Raw genomic sequence first — 19958 nt, 5'->3', positions numbered from 1 at the left:
CAAGAAGAAGCAGAAGATTATTTAAAAAACTTTTTAATGTATAAAGAATTATATAATACAATCAAGAAGCAAGGATTAGAGGATAAAATTATTGATAAACAACGGGATGAATTATTTGAAACACTTTCTATTTCAAATTTTGATAGAGAATTTTTGCATTCACTCATTTTTCTAGATGATGCGGTGAAATCAAAACTAATAACAAATGAGAAATCATATTTTAATCAATTATTAACTCAATGTCGACACATTCAGTGTTCATTCTTCATGGCTGTTCAATACTTCAAAGCATTAAGCACAAACATTAAATCAAACATGTCCACCCTTTTCATTTTCAGTGGTTTTAGTCGTCAACAGTTGAACGTTATGCTTTATCAAGTGAATTTACCAATGAGCATTAATGAACTTTACACACAATATCAACAATTAGGAGAACATGGAAAAATAATAGTTGATTTAAATAAAGGTTCCATTAAATTCGAATAACTTTTTATAATTAATTTTTATTTTTTATTTATAATTAAACATGACAGAAATAGCAAATCTTCTACAGGTTCATTAAAACAAGAACAAACAAAAAGGGTGCATATAATAGAACTATGAAAGTTCCAGACGGAATGAAAGAATTAGTCCACATTGTTGCCGGTCTTCAAAAGGATGTTAAACAAATGAGAAACGTTTTAACATTACCAGAAGCTCAAGCATATGCCAAACGTCATGGACCAAATTGGGAAGCACACGAAGCAGACATTACAGGACCAAATGGAAAACCTGATGGAATAAATGAAGTTTTCGTTACTGATGGTCAAGGAAATATTAAAGTCATAAATGGGTATAAATTAACAATGACGGATTATCCTAAACGTAAAGCATATAATGAACATTATCCTATGCAATTTGATGAAAATGGAAAAGCTGTTAAACAATACATTGGAGAAGGTGAAAATGGTCCAATTAATTCATACCGTCATAATCCATATTCTTACTTCAATGAAGAATTAAATGCTATTGAAGAGGGACCGGATGGATTACCACGATATTCTAACCAGTTTGATGGTCAATATGCAAATTTAAGACCTGAAATTCCAGCTAAGAAATTCTTTAAAGTTGCTTTATTCGATCCAGTTTTCGCAAATGTTAAAGATGAACTTAAACAGCAATTCCAACCAATTATAGTAGCAAGAATTGCATCAGGTGCTTTATCTCAAGCATTCAAAGATTTAATTAAGAAACCATTATATCAGCAACGAGGTTTAACTTATGATTTAGTTAAGGAATCAGATAAAAGAAAATTTGAGAAATCAATGATTATAAGAATGCAATTAATGAATATATTCGGTCTATTAATTTCGATGAAAATGCTAAAAATCAACTTCATGAACAAATACAGGAAATAATAGATTCAAAAGTTCCAGCAAAATAAAAGTTTAAATATATTTTTTTATTCGAATATAAATGAGAAGACGTTTCACTAGTCAAAAGAACACTAACGCAAAAGCAGAGATTACGGTTGGTTATAACGTAAATGATGATAAATCACGAATTATTCAAAATGTTAAAGTTAATGTTAGTCCTGAATTAACAAGGTCAGCAACTCAACCAAATTTATTAACTCGTGACTTACCGAAGAATGAGGAGAAGAGAAAAAGAAGATGGAGACCCAATCATTTTATCTGAACCTGGTAAAGAACCTGTTGAAATTCCCACTTATCCAACATACCCAGCACCACTTGAACCCAGGAATCTACGATTACAGTCGCAATGCGCCATATAAAATAGACATTAATTCTGAATTAATGAAAATTTACCGTGATATAATAACTGATAATTATGATTCAATAATAAATTTAATTGACCAATCCGGTTTAATTATTTTACCTTATGAATCATTAATTCACATTATCGCCATTCTTTGTGATGTTCAAGATTCAGACGTGAAGATTCAATTTTTCATAGATGATGAGGTTTCATGCTGCGGAACAGTTGCAAAAATAAATCCTATAAAGGATATTAGCACAATTAAGATATCAAAGAACGGAACAACAACTGAACTTCATTTAACATATAATGATATTTATAATAAAATAGTTGATGAATATAAAATATCACTTGAAAAATTCTTTGTTAAGGCTATTTAATATTCAAGCATTAACATTATCGAATAATAATCCTTTGAATCATAATCGATAATAATTGACCTTTCACCAGTTTCTATCGTTTGTTTTATTTCTTTTTGTTCCCCACTATGGATCGGTCATTGTAATTGTTTTTGTTATAGTATCAGCTTTATCTTTAACTTCAATCTTTTTTCCATCGGGATATTTAAACCAAAATTCCAAAAATTCGATATTGTCAATCTGTTCATATTTTAATCTATCAATTACATTTTTAATACCATCTGAAAATCTTATGAAATGGTCATTATATGGGTTTGATTGAACTAAATTTGAATGAAGTGAAATATAACCTGATGATGAATATGACATGACTCATATTTTCTGAAAACACTAAAATTTATAACATGAATGAATTTCTTATTCGTTGAATTTATGAATTCTTGAGGTAATCTTATTCTAGTTTTATTTATCACTGGAAAATAAAACATGCTTTACCATATTTTTAATCGTAATAAAAAATGTCAATTATCAATATTATTTCGAATAATAACTGTGAATTAAATTTAACAGTTAGGAATTTATAATGTACTCTCGTTTCTGTGAGTGGTAAATTTAATCCCATTCTTTTAACCCTTCAGATTATATATCATTTATTAAAGATGACCTTGAGCCGCATAGCGGCGGGGTCGTAGACCTAAAAACGTATGATATGTATATAAATAATGTGATAACGAAATGGGATATTAACATGATTTTAAGTCATTTAAATGAATCATTTATCGTATGGTATGAAGAAAATTTTAAATCAAAACCTGATAAACTTTTTGAACTTGATGAAATAAATAACCTTATTAAATTTCCGCTGAAAATTAAATTTTGTACTCCTCGTCTTCGTTCATTGTTGGGGATATTAAATTTTGAAAAAGATGTTGGGGATGTTTTGTATTCTGACACTGGTTCTAATTTCATTTTAATCAAATGTGATAAAGTTAATACCCAATGAGATTTTCACATCAAACATTAGACCCTAACTCTTACCCATCAATACAAAACATTTTATCCATCAACTTAAACATATTTTCTTTATCATATCCGTTTCAATTATCCGGGAATTCATTTATTCTTCATTCAAAAGATTTATCAAATATTAAATTTAGAATAACTGACCTATTTGATTGTGATTTAGAATTTATGAATGAAATATTATGGCAATTTCAAATAGAAAAAATAGCTGATGAGATAACAGATTAAATATTTATTTTTAAATCGTAATAAATGATTAAACAACAGCAACCACAGACCATTACATACGCCATATGCATATAATTCAAAGACGGCAGAACAAACGCAAATGTTGAAATATGGAGATTTGGAGATAGTATTGAAAAATGACCATTTGAATTCGTTTGCAAAGGTGGTGCGGTGATATCAAATATAAAAGAAATTTTATTTATGAATTCAAAAATTAAAGGAATAACGGATGATATAACATCAATTCCACCAGAAGAACAAAGATATTACGCATTAAATGCATTTCCTAAAGTTTTGAAGATTGGAAGATTTAATTTAAATGAGGAATTCATAAAAGGTTTCCTAAATGACATAATGAAGAAGGCAAATTTGGTTTATGTTGATGAAAAAGATAATGAAATTATAGAAAGGGTTGATAGTGAATTAATGAAGAAAGCAAATTTGGTTTATGTTGATGAAAAAGATAATGAAATTATAGAAAGGGTTGAATGGTATCATGAACGGACATCGAAGATTTTAAAAACTAAAGCTGATACAGGATGGGTTTCAGGATGTTTAGACCTTAAAGCAGATAAGGAATATGTTAACGATGAGTTAGGGAAGAAGGCAGATAAGGAATATGTTAACGATGAGTTAGGGAAGAAGGCAGATAAGGAATATGTTAACGATGAGTTAAATAAGAAGGCAGATAAGGAATATGTTAACGATGAGTTAAATAAGAAGGCAGATAAAACATATGTTAACGATGAGTTAAATAAGAAGGCAGATAAAACATATGTTAACGATGAGTTAAATAAGAAGGCAGATAAAACATATGTTAACGATGAGTTAAATAAGAAGGCAGATAAAACATATGTTAACGATGAGTTAGGGAAGAAGGCAGATAAGGAATATGTTAACGAAATATACCAAAGTTTGATAGGAACAAAAAATATTGAAACTATTGTTGGTGACTTTTCTGTCAATGAAGAAAATAAATATTTTAGATGGGTGTTTGTACAGTCCTTAAGAAATGGTATACGGTATAAACTCATTCCGAAAAATAACAATGAAATGTATGTAGGTTATATAAGAATAATGGCACACAAGTTAAAGTTCCATTAGACAAAACTGCTACTTAAACTTATATGGAGACGAACAAAAAAATATTTAAGAGTTTATGAAATGGTAGATATGACATTGTCTAACGTAGCTCCAGCACCGTATTATTATGACTATGGTGTTGACGCACATGTAGACCCAAAAAAGCAAACATTATATTTAGAATATTATAGATATAAAAGATATAATGCAATAGAAAAAACGAGAATAGTATATTATTATACAGATAACAAAAATAAATATTATAGTCAAGATTTTACATACCCTGAAAACATAAGATTATATTATAAAAAATATTCTGACACAAACCAGAAGAAACCCGAAATAGTTACACTATATTTTAAGTTCAAAAGAGACAATCCTATAATATCTCATATGTTTGATTTAATGAACCCAGTAGGTTCTATTTATACATCTATGGATGTGAGAGGTCCTCAAGCAATGTTTGGTGTTGGTGCATGGGAACAAATAGTCGACAGGTTTTTGTATTGTGCAAACTCTTCAAAGGAAACAGGGGGAAGTAAAACGATTACGGGTGAAAATTTACCTGCACACAGTCACTACATAGATTTAAGCACATCCCAAGCGGGTTGGCATAAGCATAGATATTGGGATTGGTCAGGAATGACAAAAGGTAAAGGATATGATGTTAAAGACAACGTTAAATTTGCCATAAATTGTTACTGGAGTGACACTCAGGGAGAAGGAAACCATACACATCGCGTTTCAGGATATACACAAACAACGGGACAAAGTAAAGATTACATGCCACCATTTATGACTGTATTCGCATGGTATAGAGTTCAATGAATTCAGTCCAAAAATAATTAATTTCATTAGTTTTAAAATTATTTTTATTTATTTTTTTATTTTGTATGTAAGAACAGAAATGTCAGTCGAAGCAAAAACATTCACGAACAAATCTAATGGTGAAACATTCACAAAAGGCACTTATAATGGTATTGAAGTCTTACGTAGAGACAAGGATAGTTACATTAATGCAACAAATATGTGTCAGCAGTTTAGGAAAGACTTTAGAAAGTTGTTGGAAAATAAGTCCTGGGAAGAGTATTATAAGGCATTTTGTGAAGAATATAGCAACAGTCCGAATTCCGGCGGTTGCTTTTTATACAAAATTCATGCAGGAATTCCTGATGAAATCAAACAGGTTAGAGGAACGTATGTAGACCCAAGACTTATAAACTATATAGCAATGTGGGCTTCTCCAAAATATTGCATAGCAGTTGGAAAAATTATGGACTCCATAGACAAGAAAGTTCATGAGAAGTTAGATGAAGAAGAACTCGAAGATACAGTAGAAAATGCTAAACCTTTGTTTGAAGAAGAAGTTGGAAAAATGTGTGAAAAACAATTAGAACATGAACGTGAGAAATGTTATGGTTATAGAGATTCTCCATACGAACTAGACCAATGGGAACAAGAAGATTTAAAGAGAGAATTTAGAGAATATGAACTCGCTAAGATAGCATTTGAAGCTGCAGAAAAGAAGTTAAAAGTTTGGGGTCGTTTTGTACAAAAATATTGTGAGTAAATGAACCATTTATTTTTGGTCAAAGCTTCCACGAAAGAAAAGATTCCTCATTCGCTAAGGATTCCAAAAATGAAAAAATCATTGATTTCGGTTGAGAAAAAACAGCAAAACCCTTCTTCCACGGGAACAAAGAAATAAAGAAGAAATAAAGAAGAAATAAAGAAGAAATAAAGTAAATTTTTTATTTATTCCCGTGGAAGATAGAGCACTTTTATGACACTTTTTAATTCACGACAAACAAGACAAACAAAGAAAATAAGAAAATACGGCGCTGTCGCGGTTCGAACCACAGACCTTGACCCCTCCATAACACCACCTTAGACCACTGTGCTACGTAGCCTGTCGACATAAGATTTTATAAATTGCATATTTGACGTAAATTTATTTCCCAGTTCTTCAAAAATAATTAATTATTGAATAACCGAAGGTGCTACCATGCTACCATGTGCTACCAGGTCATTTAACTTCTCTGAAAAAGTGTGACAACATGACATTTTGACAACAGTCATGAAAGGATTAATGCAAAAATAATTAATTATTGAATAACCGAAGGTGCTACCATGCTACCATGTGCTACCAGGTCATTTAACTTCTCTGAAAAAGTGTGACAACATGACATTTTGACAACAGTCATGAAAGGATTAATGCAAAAATAAATTCCAATCATACTTTATAAAGCTAGACCTTCAGGTCTCGCCGCTTAGCGGCTCATTTACAGGTATTTCATCATCAGTAAATGATTCCTCATTATCGTTTGGTTCAACCTGTTTATATAATCCTTTCATTTCTTCTTTCAAAACATAATACCATGTTTGTTTACCGTCTATTCTTCTATGTTTCCTATCACATTTATCCTTAATACTCATTTGAAAGTTTTTGTCTTTCATGTCTGATGGTTTGCAGAATAGAGCATTTTCACACGTCATACCTGCACACAATTCATCATAATGTGTATTTATCCATACATCTAAAGGATTTGATGATAATTCAATTAAATCTTGTTTGGCTTCAGTCATCGGTATGATTCGTACATTAAATGATGAAAGGTCGTAATTGATAAAATACGTCAGTAAATTATCATAAAATTCCTTTGTGCATGAATCCATCAAATTCTTGAAGTAATCAAATTGACCCTTGAATTTACCATTAACTCTTAAAACTACGTATCTTCTGTCTCCAACTTCAATTTTGACAGGGTAGACGTTGTTAGTTACGAAAATGAAGTTTGCAACGTTCTGAGCTGTTCTTCTGGGTTGATTCTTTTCATTAATTCTTATCTCATTATCCGTAATAATTGATTTCAAAGCGTTGAAGTTTGCGAGTCTGTCTTCACCCACATTCTTGAGTTCATTAAGTACAAGAAACATTTTATTTTCAACTACTGAATTGAAATTACCCGTTAGCTCACTTATTTCGGTAATGTTTTTACATGAATAACCAGCGAGAAGTTCAGAAATAATGTCTGTAAATCTGTTTTTACCTGTTCCCTGAAGTCCTTTCAAAATAATTGCTGTTTCATTCTTGATTCCGGGATGTTGAATCATTGATGCAATCCAGCCGAGAAGGTATTTATACACTTCATCGTTATTATCACAAATGGCTTCTTTAATGAAATTCATAAACATCTCAATTTTTGAGTAATCTGGTTTTTCGAGAACGTTGTATTTATAACCTTGAAACGTTGAGAAAACATCTGGGGAATCAGATTTAAAGCAAACACCCTTAACGGTTAATGAAGACAATTGATTTAGTAGTACATCCCATGCTGTTATTGTTTTACCTTCTTCTTTAAATAATTTAATCATTTTGAGTGACTCTTTCATGTTTGACTGAAGAACAAATGATATTTGATTCATTTTGTCGTGGATATTATAGTCCTTTTGAATGAAATATTTATTTCCACAATCTACAAAACGGATTACACGTGATAAATCCTCAATTACTTCAGAACTGTTTTTATACTGATGATTTTCAGCCTTGCGTCTAATATCTGTTATCAAAAACGAGTCATCAAGTTTGATATCAAATGTTATTTTTGGCTTACGTAATAAAGGTAAAACATATTCATCATAATATTCCTTTTGATATAGTTTTAGAATCTTCACTAAAACAAATGGAGAAGTCATTAAATGTGCATATCTACTACGTGCTTTTTCAAAATTACTTTTTGCATTTTCTGTTAAACTGCAGAAGTTATAAACGTTATCGTATGCTTCATTAATTAAATGATTAGGTAACGAATTAATAGCTTGAAACAGTGTGAATAATGTTATTTCTTTTTCTAAATTCATGTTTCCACCGTCATTATGTACTTCAAAATCACAGATGCCATCAACTATGCTCTGAGCTAGTTTATCGTCAATGTTTACATCTTTGTTTTCATTCATGATAGTCTTTATTTCTTCATTCTTCTGTTCAACTCTTACCTTAATATTCAAATCATTTAATATATCATTCACTGTTCTAGTTAATGTTGAATCATAACTTCCACGAATGAATGAGTATGTATTGATTGGTTCTGTTGCATTCTTGCGAACTCTTGAATCAGCCATAACCACTAAAGAACGCTTTGAATCATCCATTGAAGTCATTATATCAATATCATAATCATTGCAGGAATAACATTTAATCATTCTGTTCGAAACTGCATAGAAGAAATTAGTGTTGCAATAAATGTGAAGACCTCCTGAAGCGGTTTTAACGATAACATCTTTATCCGAAAGTTTTGATAAAATGTCTTTTCTAACTGTTTCTTTAAGTTCATCATTGTACGATTTATTGATATCAACATCTATAATCGTTAAATTTGAAATTTTATTTACTAATAAAGCCATGCCAGTTTTCCTTCCTCTTCCTCCATCATGTTTGAGGTAGTTATGTAAATCAATCCTGTTTTCACCAATTCTTTCGTTGAGGGTTTTAGTTTCTGCCACAACTAATTCCTCAGCTAATGAATCAATAACTTTTTCATCAGAAACGATATAGTTGTTGCTGTTGTTTGTTGCTGTCATTTATATAGGAATAAAAAATAAAAACAATTTTAAAACTAACTTTATTTTTGGACTGCATCATATTTCCTGTGTTGTTGTCAAAATGTCATGTTGTCACACTTTTTCAGAGAAGTTAAATGACCTGGTAGCACATGGTAGCATGGTAGCACCTTCGGTTATTCAATAATTAATTCATAACTACCTTCCTCCTGTGTTGTTGTCAAAATGTCATGTTGTCACACTTTTTCAGAGAAGTTAAATGACCTGGTAGCACATGGTAGCATGGTAGCACCTTCGGTTATTCAATAATTAATTCATAACTACCTTCCTCCTGTGTTGTTGTCAAAATGTCATGTTGTCACACTTTTTCAGAGAAGTTAAATGACCTGGTAGCACATGGTAGCATGGTAGCACCTTCGGTTATTCAATAATTAATTCATAACTACCTTCCTCCTGTGTTGTTGTCAAAATGTCATGTTGTCACAAACTTTAGAACGGCATAATTTAAATTTTTATTTTTATCATAAATGAATACCCCACAAGCTCAAAATTTACCACGAATCATAACAAGGGAGGAAATGATAAAAATGATGCAAGAACATGTTAAAAATAACAAACCACTAAAATTGAGAAAATGTGGTTATGCAGTAATGATGGAAAGAGAGATGTTGTCGAAGAGGAATAAAAATTAAATTTGGATTGAGTTTAAAAATTCATCTTTATTAAATTCATCTCTTCCAATCAATTTATTTATTCTATTAAATTCTTTTATTTTTGCTTCACTCAGTTTAAGGATTGAACGGTAAGTTTCTAATTTTTCGATTATTTCTTTCCTCTCTTTATCGTTTTCAACCCCACCGCATTGTGGCTTCTTTTTGTAATAGCATATTTTTGATTTAATTCTGTTTAGTTTCTTTTTATATTCATCGTCTGGACTCTTGACTGCTTCGTTGTCACTCATTTCTTACGAAATAAAAAAATTAAATATTATTTAAATATAATGGAGTAATAAAATAAATCGGAATTTCTATTAATTTATTGTTAACCTCAACTAATGCATTGCCGTTAATATATCTAACAAATTCAGCTATTGTGTCAAATCTTCGTCTTCTTTTTGTCATTAATTTATCAGTTTTTCCATAATCGAGATGAATTAAAACTTTATTTCCTTGTTTAAAATTCATGAGCCCTGAATTAATTTGTTCACGTTTAACATCATTCAACCTTTCCATTTGCTTTCTAATATATTCCCATTCTTTTGAAATATCATTTTTCATTTCCACTGGTTTCATGTTTATTGTTCTATGCCATGTATTATTGTAATAATATACTAACTGTTGTATGATGGAGTCATGATTTCCATCCCAGTATATCTGACCGTTAACCCCTAACACATCTCTAAGAGTTCTCATTACCGCATCAACTATTTTATTATGAAATGTATATGGAGAGGATGAGAAGTAAAAATTAATTTGTGGGAAATAATGAGTCATAACTGCCTGAAATCCTTTATCACCATCACCCCTTATATTATCTACTCTTTCATGATCTAGTAAGTATTGAATAGCTCTTCTTGTTTCCTGTTCTGTTTTCCCTTTCACTGGAATGCAATATAAATATCTAGTGTTAATGTTAATGGCAAATAAATAAGTAACGTTTCCTCTTGAATATTCTAAATGATCGATTTCGTATGAATATGGATATGGTGCAAATGAAGGGCGACTAAATTTTTCCTTTAACGGTTGAATTTTTGGGTCAATTGGTTTATTTAATATCTTGAAATCCTTTTTAAAATCTTTTTGCTTCTTAAATGTTTGAAATGGATATAATAAAGTGAATGATGAAGGATTAACTGAAGGAGGAGGAGGTACTGTCGTTGGAGGGTTTGGTGTTGCAGGTGGTTTAATTTTATCTGCTTTGATTTTGGATTTCATTCCCCCCTTCATTAATTCTGGATGTATTCTATTCATTTGTTTTAAATATGCTGTATATAAAGGTTTGATATACTTTCCCGCTTCGAGTTTATGTTGAAGGATGAATTCCAAAAGTTGATCTTCATTTAAAAGTCGGGCTGAATATGGTTTAACTAATGAATCATAAATTAAAGCTTGTGCTTCATTTATGGTCTGAATGACCTGGGCGTTTTGCACCTTTTGTTTTTGTTCCTTTGGTTTTTGCGGCTCAGGATTATATAATTTATATAATTCATCAATATCTTCTTCTGTTAATACTTTATTTTTGAAATCTTTCAATTGTTTAAGTTGTGATTTACTTTTTCCCTTTGAATATTCATTATTTTTAATTTTGTCTTTAATTTTAGAAATTATTTTATCATGATATTTCAAAACTTCATTTTTATAATACGAATAATAATAATCCATATCATCACCCGTTATATTGTTATCATGTTTTTGGAGATATGATTTTAATTCATAATAATTAAGAAAATTTTGATTAAGTACTAAATCATCAATTAAATTTTTTAAATCTGTGTTATCCATTTATATAAAAATAAAATAAATGTTTTAAGGGTGCCCACCTCTTTGAATCATAGTATCAAAACCATCATTAACGGTTCCTTTTGTCTCTTCTGTGGCATTTCATTAAATAAATGGCATACAACATCCATTTTCACAACATACAGCCTTAGTGTGTGCTCCTGTTAATGCAGTCTTACCGATTGTTAAGCGAGTCATTGACCCGTTTTTAAGTTGTAAATTAATATTCTGACCATCGAAAATAACTTTATCATTTATTATATCCAAATAATTTTTAGGTGTTAATTGTTTATTTTGTCGTAAACTAACTCCTTTCATTTTTTGTGCAATCTTTTTAAAATCACTTCCATCAATTGAACCGTTGAATGAAGTATAACACTTAGGACATAAAGCAACCATGTTATCACCTTGTTTCTCAATTGCTAAACCCAATAACTTCTTCTCATGTGCTTTTTCTTCAGCTTTATTCTTTAATTTAGGTTTAAATTTCTCATCAAAACAGAAGAAATCAAAAGGTGCGAATTTGTAAATGTTTTTATCATAAAATTGTTTATCAGTAACAATTGCTTGAAATGCTTGAGTGTTAGGAAGATTTGGGTCGCCAGCGATTGCCCAATAAGATGAATCAGTATCACCTTCAATGAAATGAAAACGATTAACATTCATGCATTTATACATAAAATCATAAATGAAAACCAAATACCAGTATTTTGCGTTATCTAAAGTGAAGAATGCCTCTTGTAAACATGTATCACATCTATAAAATCTATCTTTAAGCATCACTTGATACGTATCTTCACCTATTTCTCTTATGTTTTTAAACTTATTTGACATACATGCAACGCGTGCCTTCTGTGCATTCATTATTTTAGTCTTTGCGTAATTTTGTGTATTCATTGCATCGTAACCATATGATCCATTAAGTGAAATCTTGCAAAATAAACTTTTTCCTTTATTTCCTTCTAATTCAGCCTTTTGTCTTTCGTTCATAAATTCGTTCGCAAATTCATTAAAACAAGTGTTTTTCGTAAATGTTAAAATTGATTGAATGTCATCAATGATAAAATGAAATCTGTCTATTAGATACCAAAGATAATAAGAAGAAAATGGTTGATATTGGTTGTGTGTTGATGCTAACTGAGTTAATTTCTCTGTTTCTGGTCAACTGGTAGATTGTTTGATTTCATGTAATTATACATAAAACTGCCAATTGTTTTTTCATCTGTGATAATATCTAAGTTTCTTATTATTGGTAAAAAGTTTATGTAATCATTAATGTATTTTTCATCAATGTGACCCTTTACTTCAGCCACGAATAAAGTATTTTTCTTCTTAATATTCCCAGTGCTTTTGCTTTCTTTGTTGCTGTATCACAAATGATAACACCATTCAATCTTCCCGGCATATACATTTTATGGTCAGTATATTGAATGAAATCATGAGGATTAGATGAAAATGATGAAGGATATAATGAATTAAAGTCAACACCAACGAAATGAGTCATAATGTTGGAAGTGTCCTCATTTGATACAGTTTTAGTTTCTGGATTATATGAAAGTTTATTAATGTGCGTGATTCCTTTAAGATTACTCTATGTTGAACATTTGATAAACCACCAGTAATTCCATTACGGAGGATGTGATAAGCTTCAACTGAATCTAGAGTCATTGGTAAATTATTTTTTAATGTATAATTTCTTAAATTGATTCTTAAACGTTGAACATCTTCATCTTTATTTGATTTTACGACATTGCAATAACAACACATTAACTGACAATTTTCTTTGGTATGTGGTTTTTCATTATCGATTCTATCTAATGTTGGTTTATTAGCATATGTAAACGCTTTACCACACATTTTGCATTTAGATGAAAGGATTAAATCGTGATAGTATTGATAGTCATCCATTGAAACATTGTTTTTAGTATCCCTTTCTGCTTTTTCATCTTGTTTCTTATATGAATCAATTTTATATTTCCAATACTTTTTTGTTAATTCAAAACTTGATTCCACATTTTCTTCTTCTGGATATGTTTCGTTAGGATTGAAGTTCTTATATGCTAACGCGTAACGAATCATTGATGCATTCGATGATAAAGAAAGATTATGAAGCATGTCAATTTTATAAACAAATGTTTCTTCAATAATTTTATCAATTGGGTCAATCATAATTTCAACATCTTTATTGCAATAATGAATAAAATATTCTAATCTATTCTCAAAATTTTTAGCATCATTGAGATATATTTGATAATCTGAATCGGATATTGTTTCTTGAGTTAATGCTGAATAAAATGAATCTTGTGAATGGTTCCTTTATATAATTCTCTTCGTAATTTCCCATGTGATGAATTGATAAGGGAAAAAGGATTTAACACGTGATTTATTGTTTCCGAAATCTTGAGTGAATTGGTCTAATGTTCCACCCGCTATATAATTTCTGATGTCAATAAATCTTAATTCATATGGACAGTTTGTTTTCTTTACAATGATTTGCTTAAATTGAGAAGAAGAACCCAGCATTGATTTTATTTTCCATTTTGCAGTGTTTAAATCACGAAGAATTAAATTTAAATCAAACTTTCCCGAATTAAAACCTATGATATTCACTTTATTGAATTCCTCATCTAGAAGTTCTTTAAATGCTTCCTTCTGTTTTTCATTTAATGTATGGGACAAAGTCCCCGCCGTTTGGTCCGTTTGCGGCTTCATTAATTCTTCATATTGTTCAATATTTGATTTAGCAACTAATGAACAGGTTGAAAATAAAAATTCAATCCAATCAGAGATGAACGAATCACTTGATGTTAAGCAAAAATTCCTCGTAAATGTTTTATCACGGTCTACGACCTCGCCGCTTCGGTCTGAAAGACCTTCAGGACTCAAAGAGTCCGTTTGCGGCTTTATTTTGACAGTTGATGATACCATAAATGGTTTTAAGTAAGCGTTCAAAGTTGCACATTCAGAAAGTTGAAGTTCTTCTTTAGTCTCTAATGTTTCGAAGTCAAAAGTAATATAATATCTTGTTGGTTTATAATATTCCTGCAAATTGTGAGCTAATAGCCATTGATATATCTTCTGTTTCGTGATATGTGGTGCATATGGTTGTTGTGTGTTTTGCAATTGAACGTCTTGAATTAATCTTCCATTATTTTCTTTACATTTCTCACAATGTTTTAAAAATCTTCTTTGGTTTTTCCTTTCTGGGTCATCACGGATAGAATATACTTCTTCTTTGCAAAAGGGGCAAACTTTATATCCTGTGAGTGCTTCAACGTCTGTAATTCTGTCAGCGTGAAGTTTTCCACATGGACTCTGTGTTAATAAAATATTTACTGTTTCAAATTCTGGATCTATCATTATTGATTCCACTAATGGAAAGTCTACCTTATTTATGTCTACGTCTTCTGGTTGAGGGTCACAATAATAAAAATCAATATTAACGTTTAACATTCTTGCTAACCTCTCACTTTCTGATGAAATGTCAAATCCTTCATATGCATCTATGGCTTCATTTAAATAACTTCTACGAGTTTTAGGATTAACACCATCAGGAATGTTATAGAAGCGTTTAAATAACCTTCTACCTTCGGCTCTTATTTGATTATCATTCATTTTAGCTGTTCCGTTTTTGTTCATTTATGTAAGAATAAAAAATTAAAAAATAAATAAAAATAAAGTTTATTTTTTTAAAGTCCAGGGCTAAAGTCCATAAAATGAATTAAGAACACATAAATTTTTATCATCTGCGACGTGACGAATACATTTTAATTTACTCAAGAATGCGTACCCTGATACATTAAATCTAATTCCTGTCTTATTTAATTTCACAACTTTGAAAAGGAATGTATGAATAGCTATAAAATGATGAGATGATGTTTTATGGGTTGCTTCCATTTTTTCTGAAATAAATGAATAAATATAATGTTTATAAGTTTTCATATCTTTTATTTCTTAATAACGAATGGTATAGACCTTTCAACTTCGTCTTCCTTCGGTGCTGTTCTTTCATATGAAACATTATTGTATCTTCAATAATGAAACCACAATCGCATAAAATTTTATATGTACCAATTGTTTCTTTTGATATTTTATCTAACAAATCAAAAACTTTATCAACACCTGTACATTTATTTAAATAATAATTTGTGTAAATATCATGGTCTTCTTTCTTAATCGTATTTGTTGCATATGTTACATTTTTCAGTGCTTTTTTGAATTTTTCAGAATCAAGAGGAGGTGAAAGTAATATACATGGATAATCTCCATCGTCAATAAATTGTAACTTATGTTTATGAATAAATTTTGTGCCTTCTTCTGAAAGTGTTTCATCTATTTCACCATCTAATAAATTTTTAGTAGATTCCAAAAAGTAATTTTTATATCTTTCTTCATGAGATTTTTGAACTTCTGATTCTGAAGCTGGGATATTCATTAAACCCTCTACTTCATTCTCATTATATTTTTCAACTTCTCTTAATTCCTTAATTTTTTCATCTATTTCATCTCTTATTTTTTCCAGTCTTTCAATTTCATCATATTCATCATCTTTAATCCGTTCTTCATAATATTCAGGGAAAACATCAGGTTCTTTAGGTTTTTCTTCTTCAGATGTGGGATATAAGAAATTTATAACATCATCTTTATTCATTTTTCCATCATAATCTAAATCATTTAATAACTCCGCGAATTTTTGACAATTTCTTAAATAATATTTATTAACTTCATAACTCGCCTCCTCTAATATATCCTTTATTTCCTCGTTTGTGAATCCCAATTTTTTAACGTCGTTAGTTTGACACTCATTTTCATACGAATTAAAAAAATAAATTATTCAAAAAATGTAAGACATGAATTTTTAAAGTTTATTTTTCATTCATGAATGATAATTATATCTGATTTCTTTTATTCTCTCGTACATACTAGATTTGAAGAATTCGGAACTTTTACCATAATCTCCTAAATGTTTTCTTATCCCCAACGTGTGCCAGTTATTATATGAAACTGAATAAACTTTATCTTTATCTTTACACCTTTCATCACTTCCAATATATTTATATCTCAGTTTTGATTTTGCATTTTCATAATCATTAACGTTTAATAATTCACAGTCTTCCTTTTTAAATTGATGTTTAAGATATTCAGGATTTAATACTCTACGTTTATATGCTCCTAACTTAGTTCTAAAGGTTTTTCTACAAAATTTAGGAATTCCATCCTCTTTAATGTCATCAATGATTTCCATTTCATTATTTTCAATTTCTTCTTCTCGTTTATGAGGTCTTTGATTATGACTCCATTGATTCCATGAAATTAAATATTCTTTATCATTATATTTATACCTCATTAGCTTATTTTGGCTTTCATATTCATTTAATAATTCACAATCTTCATTTTTAAATTGAAGTTTAACCCATTCAGGATTTAAACAATGTTTAATTAATCGCGGAATATCTGACATCATCTATATATAGCTTCTTTTATAAAAGATAAAAAATAAATTATTTTAAAATTAATGTTAATTTTTTTAATGATTTATAAATAAATATATTTTAATGCATCGTCTATATATAGATGCAACAAAAAAAGTCACACAACCCGCACTCATATACTACTATGTATAACTAGAATTTTTTAAAAATGCTTAGGTGGTCTGATGCTAATGTATTTCTGAACGACTTATAATTTTGATTTTTTTTTTCATTCTAACAACAGGATTGATGCATCATTGAAAATTAATGTAAAGCAACATATTTGATGGCCATATCATTCCGTCGAAAGTATGCTCTTATAATAATCTGAATAGTATCATATGATTCTCATGCAAATTTACTTTTGAATTCATTAATGAATGGCTTGATTTTTGTTTAGATATTGGTGGGTTTGCTGTTATATTTATAAAGATTTGTCAGCTCTTTGATTACTTTTTATTGCATAATCAAGAGGTGTAATTCCTAAAACCAATTTTCGTGAAATAAGTCAAACAGAGGGAAGAATCAACATATAAAAATGAATTCAATATCTTATTAAGCATGAAGCTTCATCTTTACCTAAGCATTTTAATTATTTACTGAATGAAATTTTGCAAAATCAATCTGATACATCTTAATTTTGAAGAGGGATAAACTCATCATTGCCTTTCTTACGCAGTGTACAATGATAAATATAATGAGATTCGACTTTTTCATTGTCATCAATGATAATGTTCAATTGTCTATCATATTGAAACAACATTATCACGATACTTATATCTCCTGATAATTATATAGCTTATTATATGCATTTAAATGATTAAAAGGATAGCAAAGTTTATTCATAATTCAGATGACTTTTGAATATATAATTTTCCTCATGAAACATAATATATTAACACAAACCTAAATATATCATAGCGAATGGTATATAAAACTTATTTTTATAACTAACTTTGTCTGTTATAGGAATTTGTTCAAGAATAGAGACTACAAGTCTTCCATTACCTTCCCAAACGCCTGAAACATACTTAGCATCTTCAAATAAATACTGGCCTGTCTTTTGGAAAGCGTATGGTTGAGTGTCTATCGGATTATAAAAATCATCATGCGCTGTAATGTTATCAGGAGGGATTATCGCATCTTTTTCAAGAATCCATGAACTCCCTCCTCCAGAACCTGAGTTATAATCCATACTAGAAAATCCGCCAAACCAACCGCCGCCAGCGCCAACAATATCACTATATTCGTTATATAAATGGACACCATTTTCATTCCTTGACCCGTGTCTTCTAGCAGATTCACCAGAACCAAATGTGAAACCAAATGTAGAATTTGCAACGTAATTTCCATTATAAACACTACTTTTAAACCATCCTTGAGCTACTTTACCGCCACCAGCACCTCCAGAACCATCATCGTATTCTCCATAATCTCCATCTATCGTATCGCAACCACCACCTCCACCCACTAACACTCGATGCCAAAGATCATTTTTAACAAATTTTAAGGCAGTTTGGCCGCCTCCACTTCCAGATCCGTCTGGATGATTTGCAGATTTACCTCCACCGCCATATCCTCCGATTATCATATTTTCCGGATAAAAGCATTCATCAGAATCATATAAATGTGGTCTTCCTCCGAAGATTCCTTTACCACCGATTGTCGCATAAGCAAACGTTAATTTTTTTAACAAAATAGTACCACTCACATATCCACCTGCACCACCAATACTTCCTCTTTGATAGCATATTGTATTGCCGTTTACTTTTTTAACATCATCATCTGAAATACAACCACCTGTTGGTAATCGGTAGGAAGAAACTCTCTCTTTCGAAGTGCCTCCAGATGCGCCATATGCTTCAATTTTGTATTTTCCAGGATAAAATTTGATGAAATAATCTGTACAATCTGATGCACTTTCGCAGGGATAATCGAATGTATACTTATTTTTATCGATTGTAACAGGAAGAGGTGATCTAGTTTTGGATATATCATTGACACCGTATTTTATCATTCTTCAATCGCGACATTTTTTTCATTTTAAATGGAAATAATGACATATTTTGTGCCATTAAAATAGTTCAATCTATTTTCATTTCATCATACTCATGAATAACCATAAAAATCATTCATGATCGTTGGATAAAATGAAACAATAAAGAAAATTGATTGGGCCATTGAAATATTTTCAAATGATAATTCAAAAGCGGATCAAAATAAAATTGTTTTAAATTAATTAATATCAAGATGAGAGTATCAAATATTCGTAATATTTATTTTTTTTATGAGATAAAAGCTCATTCTGTTTGCATCAAATTAGAGGAAACCGCATCACGATACTGCCAACATCGTAATATGCATGCTTAAGGCTTAATACTCTTTATTTAGAGAATTTTTATAGAATTCTATAAAATTAAACATCATAACAAATATGGAATGTAGTTCATTTGAATGTATGTATTCAATCAAATTTATATTTCTTATAATAATCTTTGAATTAAACATCGAGTAAGGGATTCATAACAAATTCATTCATAAGCAACTTTTTGAAAAGTTTTTTGCATTTGATTGTGGTGAGGATTTCTAAAAGAATGCATGAAAACCGAATTTAATAGATTTCCGGATGCAAAGTCAAAGAAATTTTTAGTATTTAAACTATTAAACATGCATCACTTATGAATGGAAAAGGAACAGTAAACATTAATAATAAAAGATCTTTTTAGGCAGATTAGTTTAGAAAGTCTCATGCCAACTCTGAATAAAATGGTAGATGATTTATCGGGCTTTCAAAATAATATCATCCCAGTTGTTATTCTTATCTACTTTGTTTAGGAACAACAAAGCTTTGTTGATTATTAGAGGAAATTCAGTCAAATTACTTGTGCATATAGTTTTGATATATGGAAAAGCGGCAACCCATGATCCATCAACATTTTGACGAGTGACTAAATATTCGATAGGAATAGTTTCAGCCT

At 30.0% G+C, this 19958-nt stretch overlaps 8 protein-coding genes and 2 pseudogenes across 10 annotated transcripts, besides 1 other annotated feature; 3 read left to right on the top strand and 7 right to left on the bottom strand.

Moving 5' to 3' along the window:
* Positions 1-16284: part of a mobile genetic element that runs on past the window's edge.
* On the top strand, positions 3393-4396 carry TVAGG3_0281190 (annotated as a pseudogene). The gene has a single exon. A coding segment is annotated over exon 1 (1004 nt).
* Positions 4887-5279, top strand: TVAGG3_0281180 (phage tail repeat-like family; the record flags this gene model as incomplete). Its single annotated transcript, XM_051228874.1, has 1 exon — positions 4887-5279. The coding sequence occupies one exon, from the start codon at positions 4887-4889 to the stop codon at positions 5277-5279; it is 393 nt and encodes a 130-aa protein (XP_051098604.1).
* TVAGG3_0281170 (uncharacterized protein) lies at positions 5359-6021 on the top strand (the record flags this gene model as incomplete). Its single annotated transcript, XM_051228873.1, has 1 exon — positions 5359-6021. One exon carries the CDS (start codon positions 5359-5361, stop codon positions 6019-6021), a length of 663 nt encoding a protein of 220 aa, XP_051098603.1.
* TVAGG3_0281160 (uncharacterized protein) lies at positions 6958-7826 on the bottom strand (the record flags this gene model as incomplete). The annotated part of the gene is made up of 1 exon (XM_051228872.1): positions 6958-7826. A coding segment is annotated over one exon (869 nt), but the record flags the coding sequence as incomplete, so codon positions are not given.
* On the bottom strand, positions 8029-9032 carry TVAGG3_0281150 (Prim-pol domain family; the record flags this gene model as incomplete). Its single annotated transcript, XM_051228871.1, has 1 exon — positions 8029-9032. A coding segment is annotated over one exon (1004 nt), but the record flags the coding sequence as incomplete, so codon positions are not given.
* On the bottom strand, positions 9700-9972 carry TVAGG3_0281140 (uncharacterized protein; the record flags this gene model as incomplete). Its single annotated transcript, XM_051228870.1, has 1 exon — positions 9700-9972. The coding sequence occupies one exon, from the start codon at positions 9970-9972 to the stop codon at positions 9700-9702; it is 273 nt and encodes a 90-aa protein (XP_051098600.1).
* On the bottom strand, positions 9992-10423 carry TVAGG3_0281130 (uncharacterized protein; the record flags this gene model as incomplete). Its single annotated transcript, XM_051228869.1, has 1 exon — positions 9992-10423. The coding sequence occupies one exon, from the start codon at positions 10421-10423 to the stop codon at positions 9992-9994; it is 432 nt and encodes a 143-aa protein (XP_051098599.1).
* TVAGG3_0281120 lies at positions 11615-15148 on the bottom strand (annotated as a pseudogene). Its single transcript has one exon. A coding segment is annotated over exon 1 (3534 nt).
* Positions 15597-16160, bottom strand: TVAGG3_0281110 (uncharacterized protein; the record flags this gene model as incomplete). Its single annotated transcript, XM_051228868.1, has 1 exon — positions 15597-16160. A coding segment is annotated over one exon (564 nt), but the record flags the coding sequence as incomplete, so codon positions are not given.
* A 1591-nt stretch (positions 16285-17875) lies between the features above and the next one.
* TVAGG3_0281090 (glycine-rich protein family) lies at positions 17876-19124 on the bottom strand (the record flags this gene model as incomplete). Its single annotated transcript, XM_001313344.1, has 1 exon — positions 17876-18997. One exon carries the CDS (start codon positions 18995-18997, stop codon positions 17876-17878), a length of 1122 nt encoding a protein of 373 aa, XP_001313345.1.
* Positions 19125-19958: the final 834 nt, after the last annotated feature.

This window comes from Trichomonas vaginalis, chromosome V (genome assembly GCF_026262505.1).
Source record: "Trichomonas vaginalis G3 chromosome V, whole genome shotgun sequence".
Lineage (NCBI taxonomy): Eukaryota > Parabasalia > Trichomonadida > Trichomonadidae > Trichomonas > Trichomonas vaginalis.
Note: the sequence above shows the minus strand (reverse complement) of the source record. Positions and strands in the feature narration are given on the sequence as shown.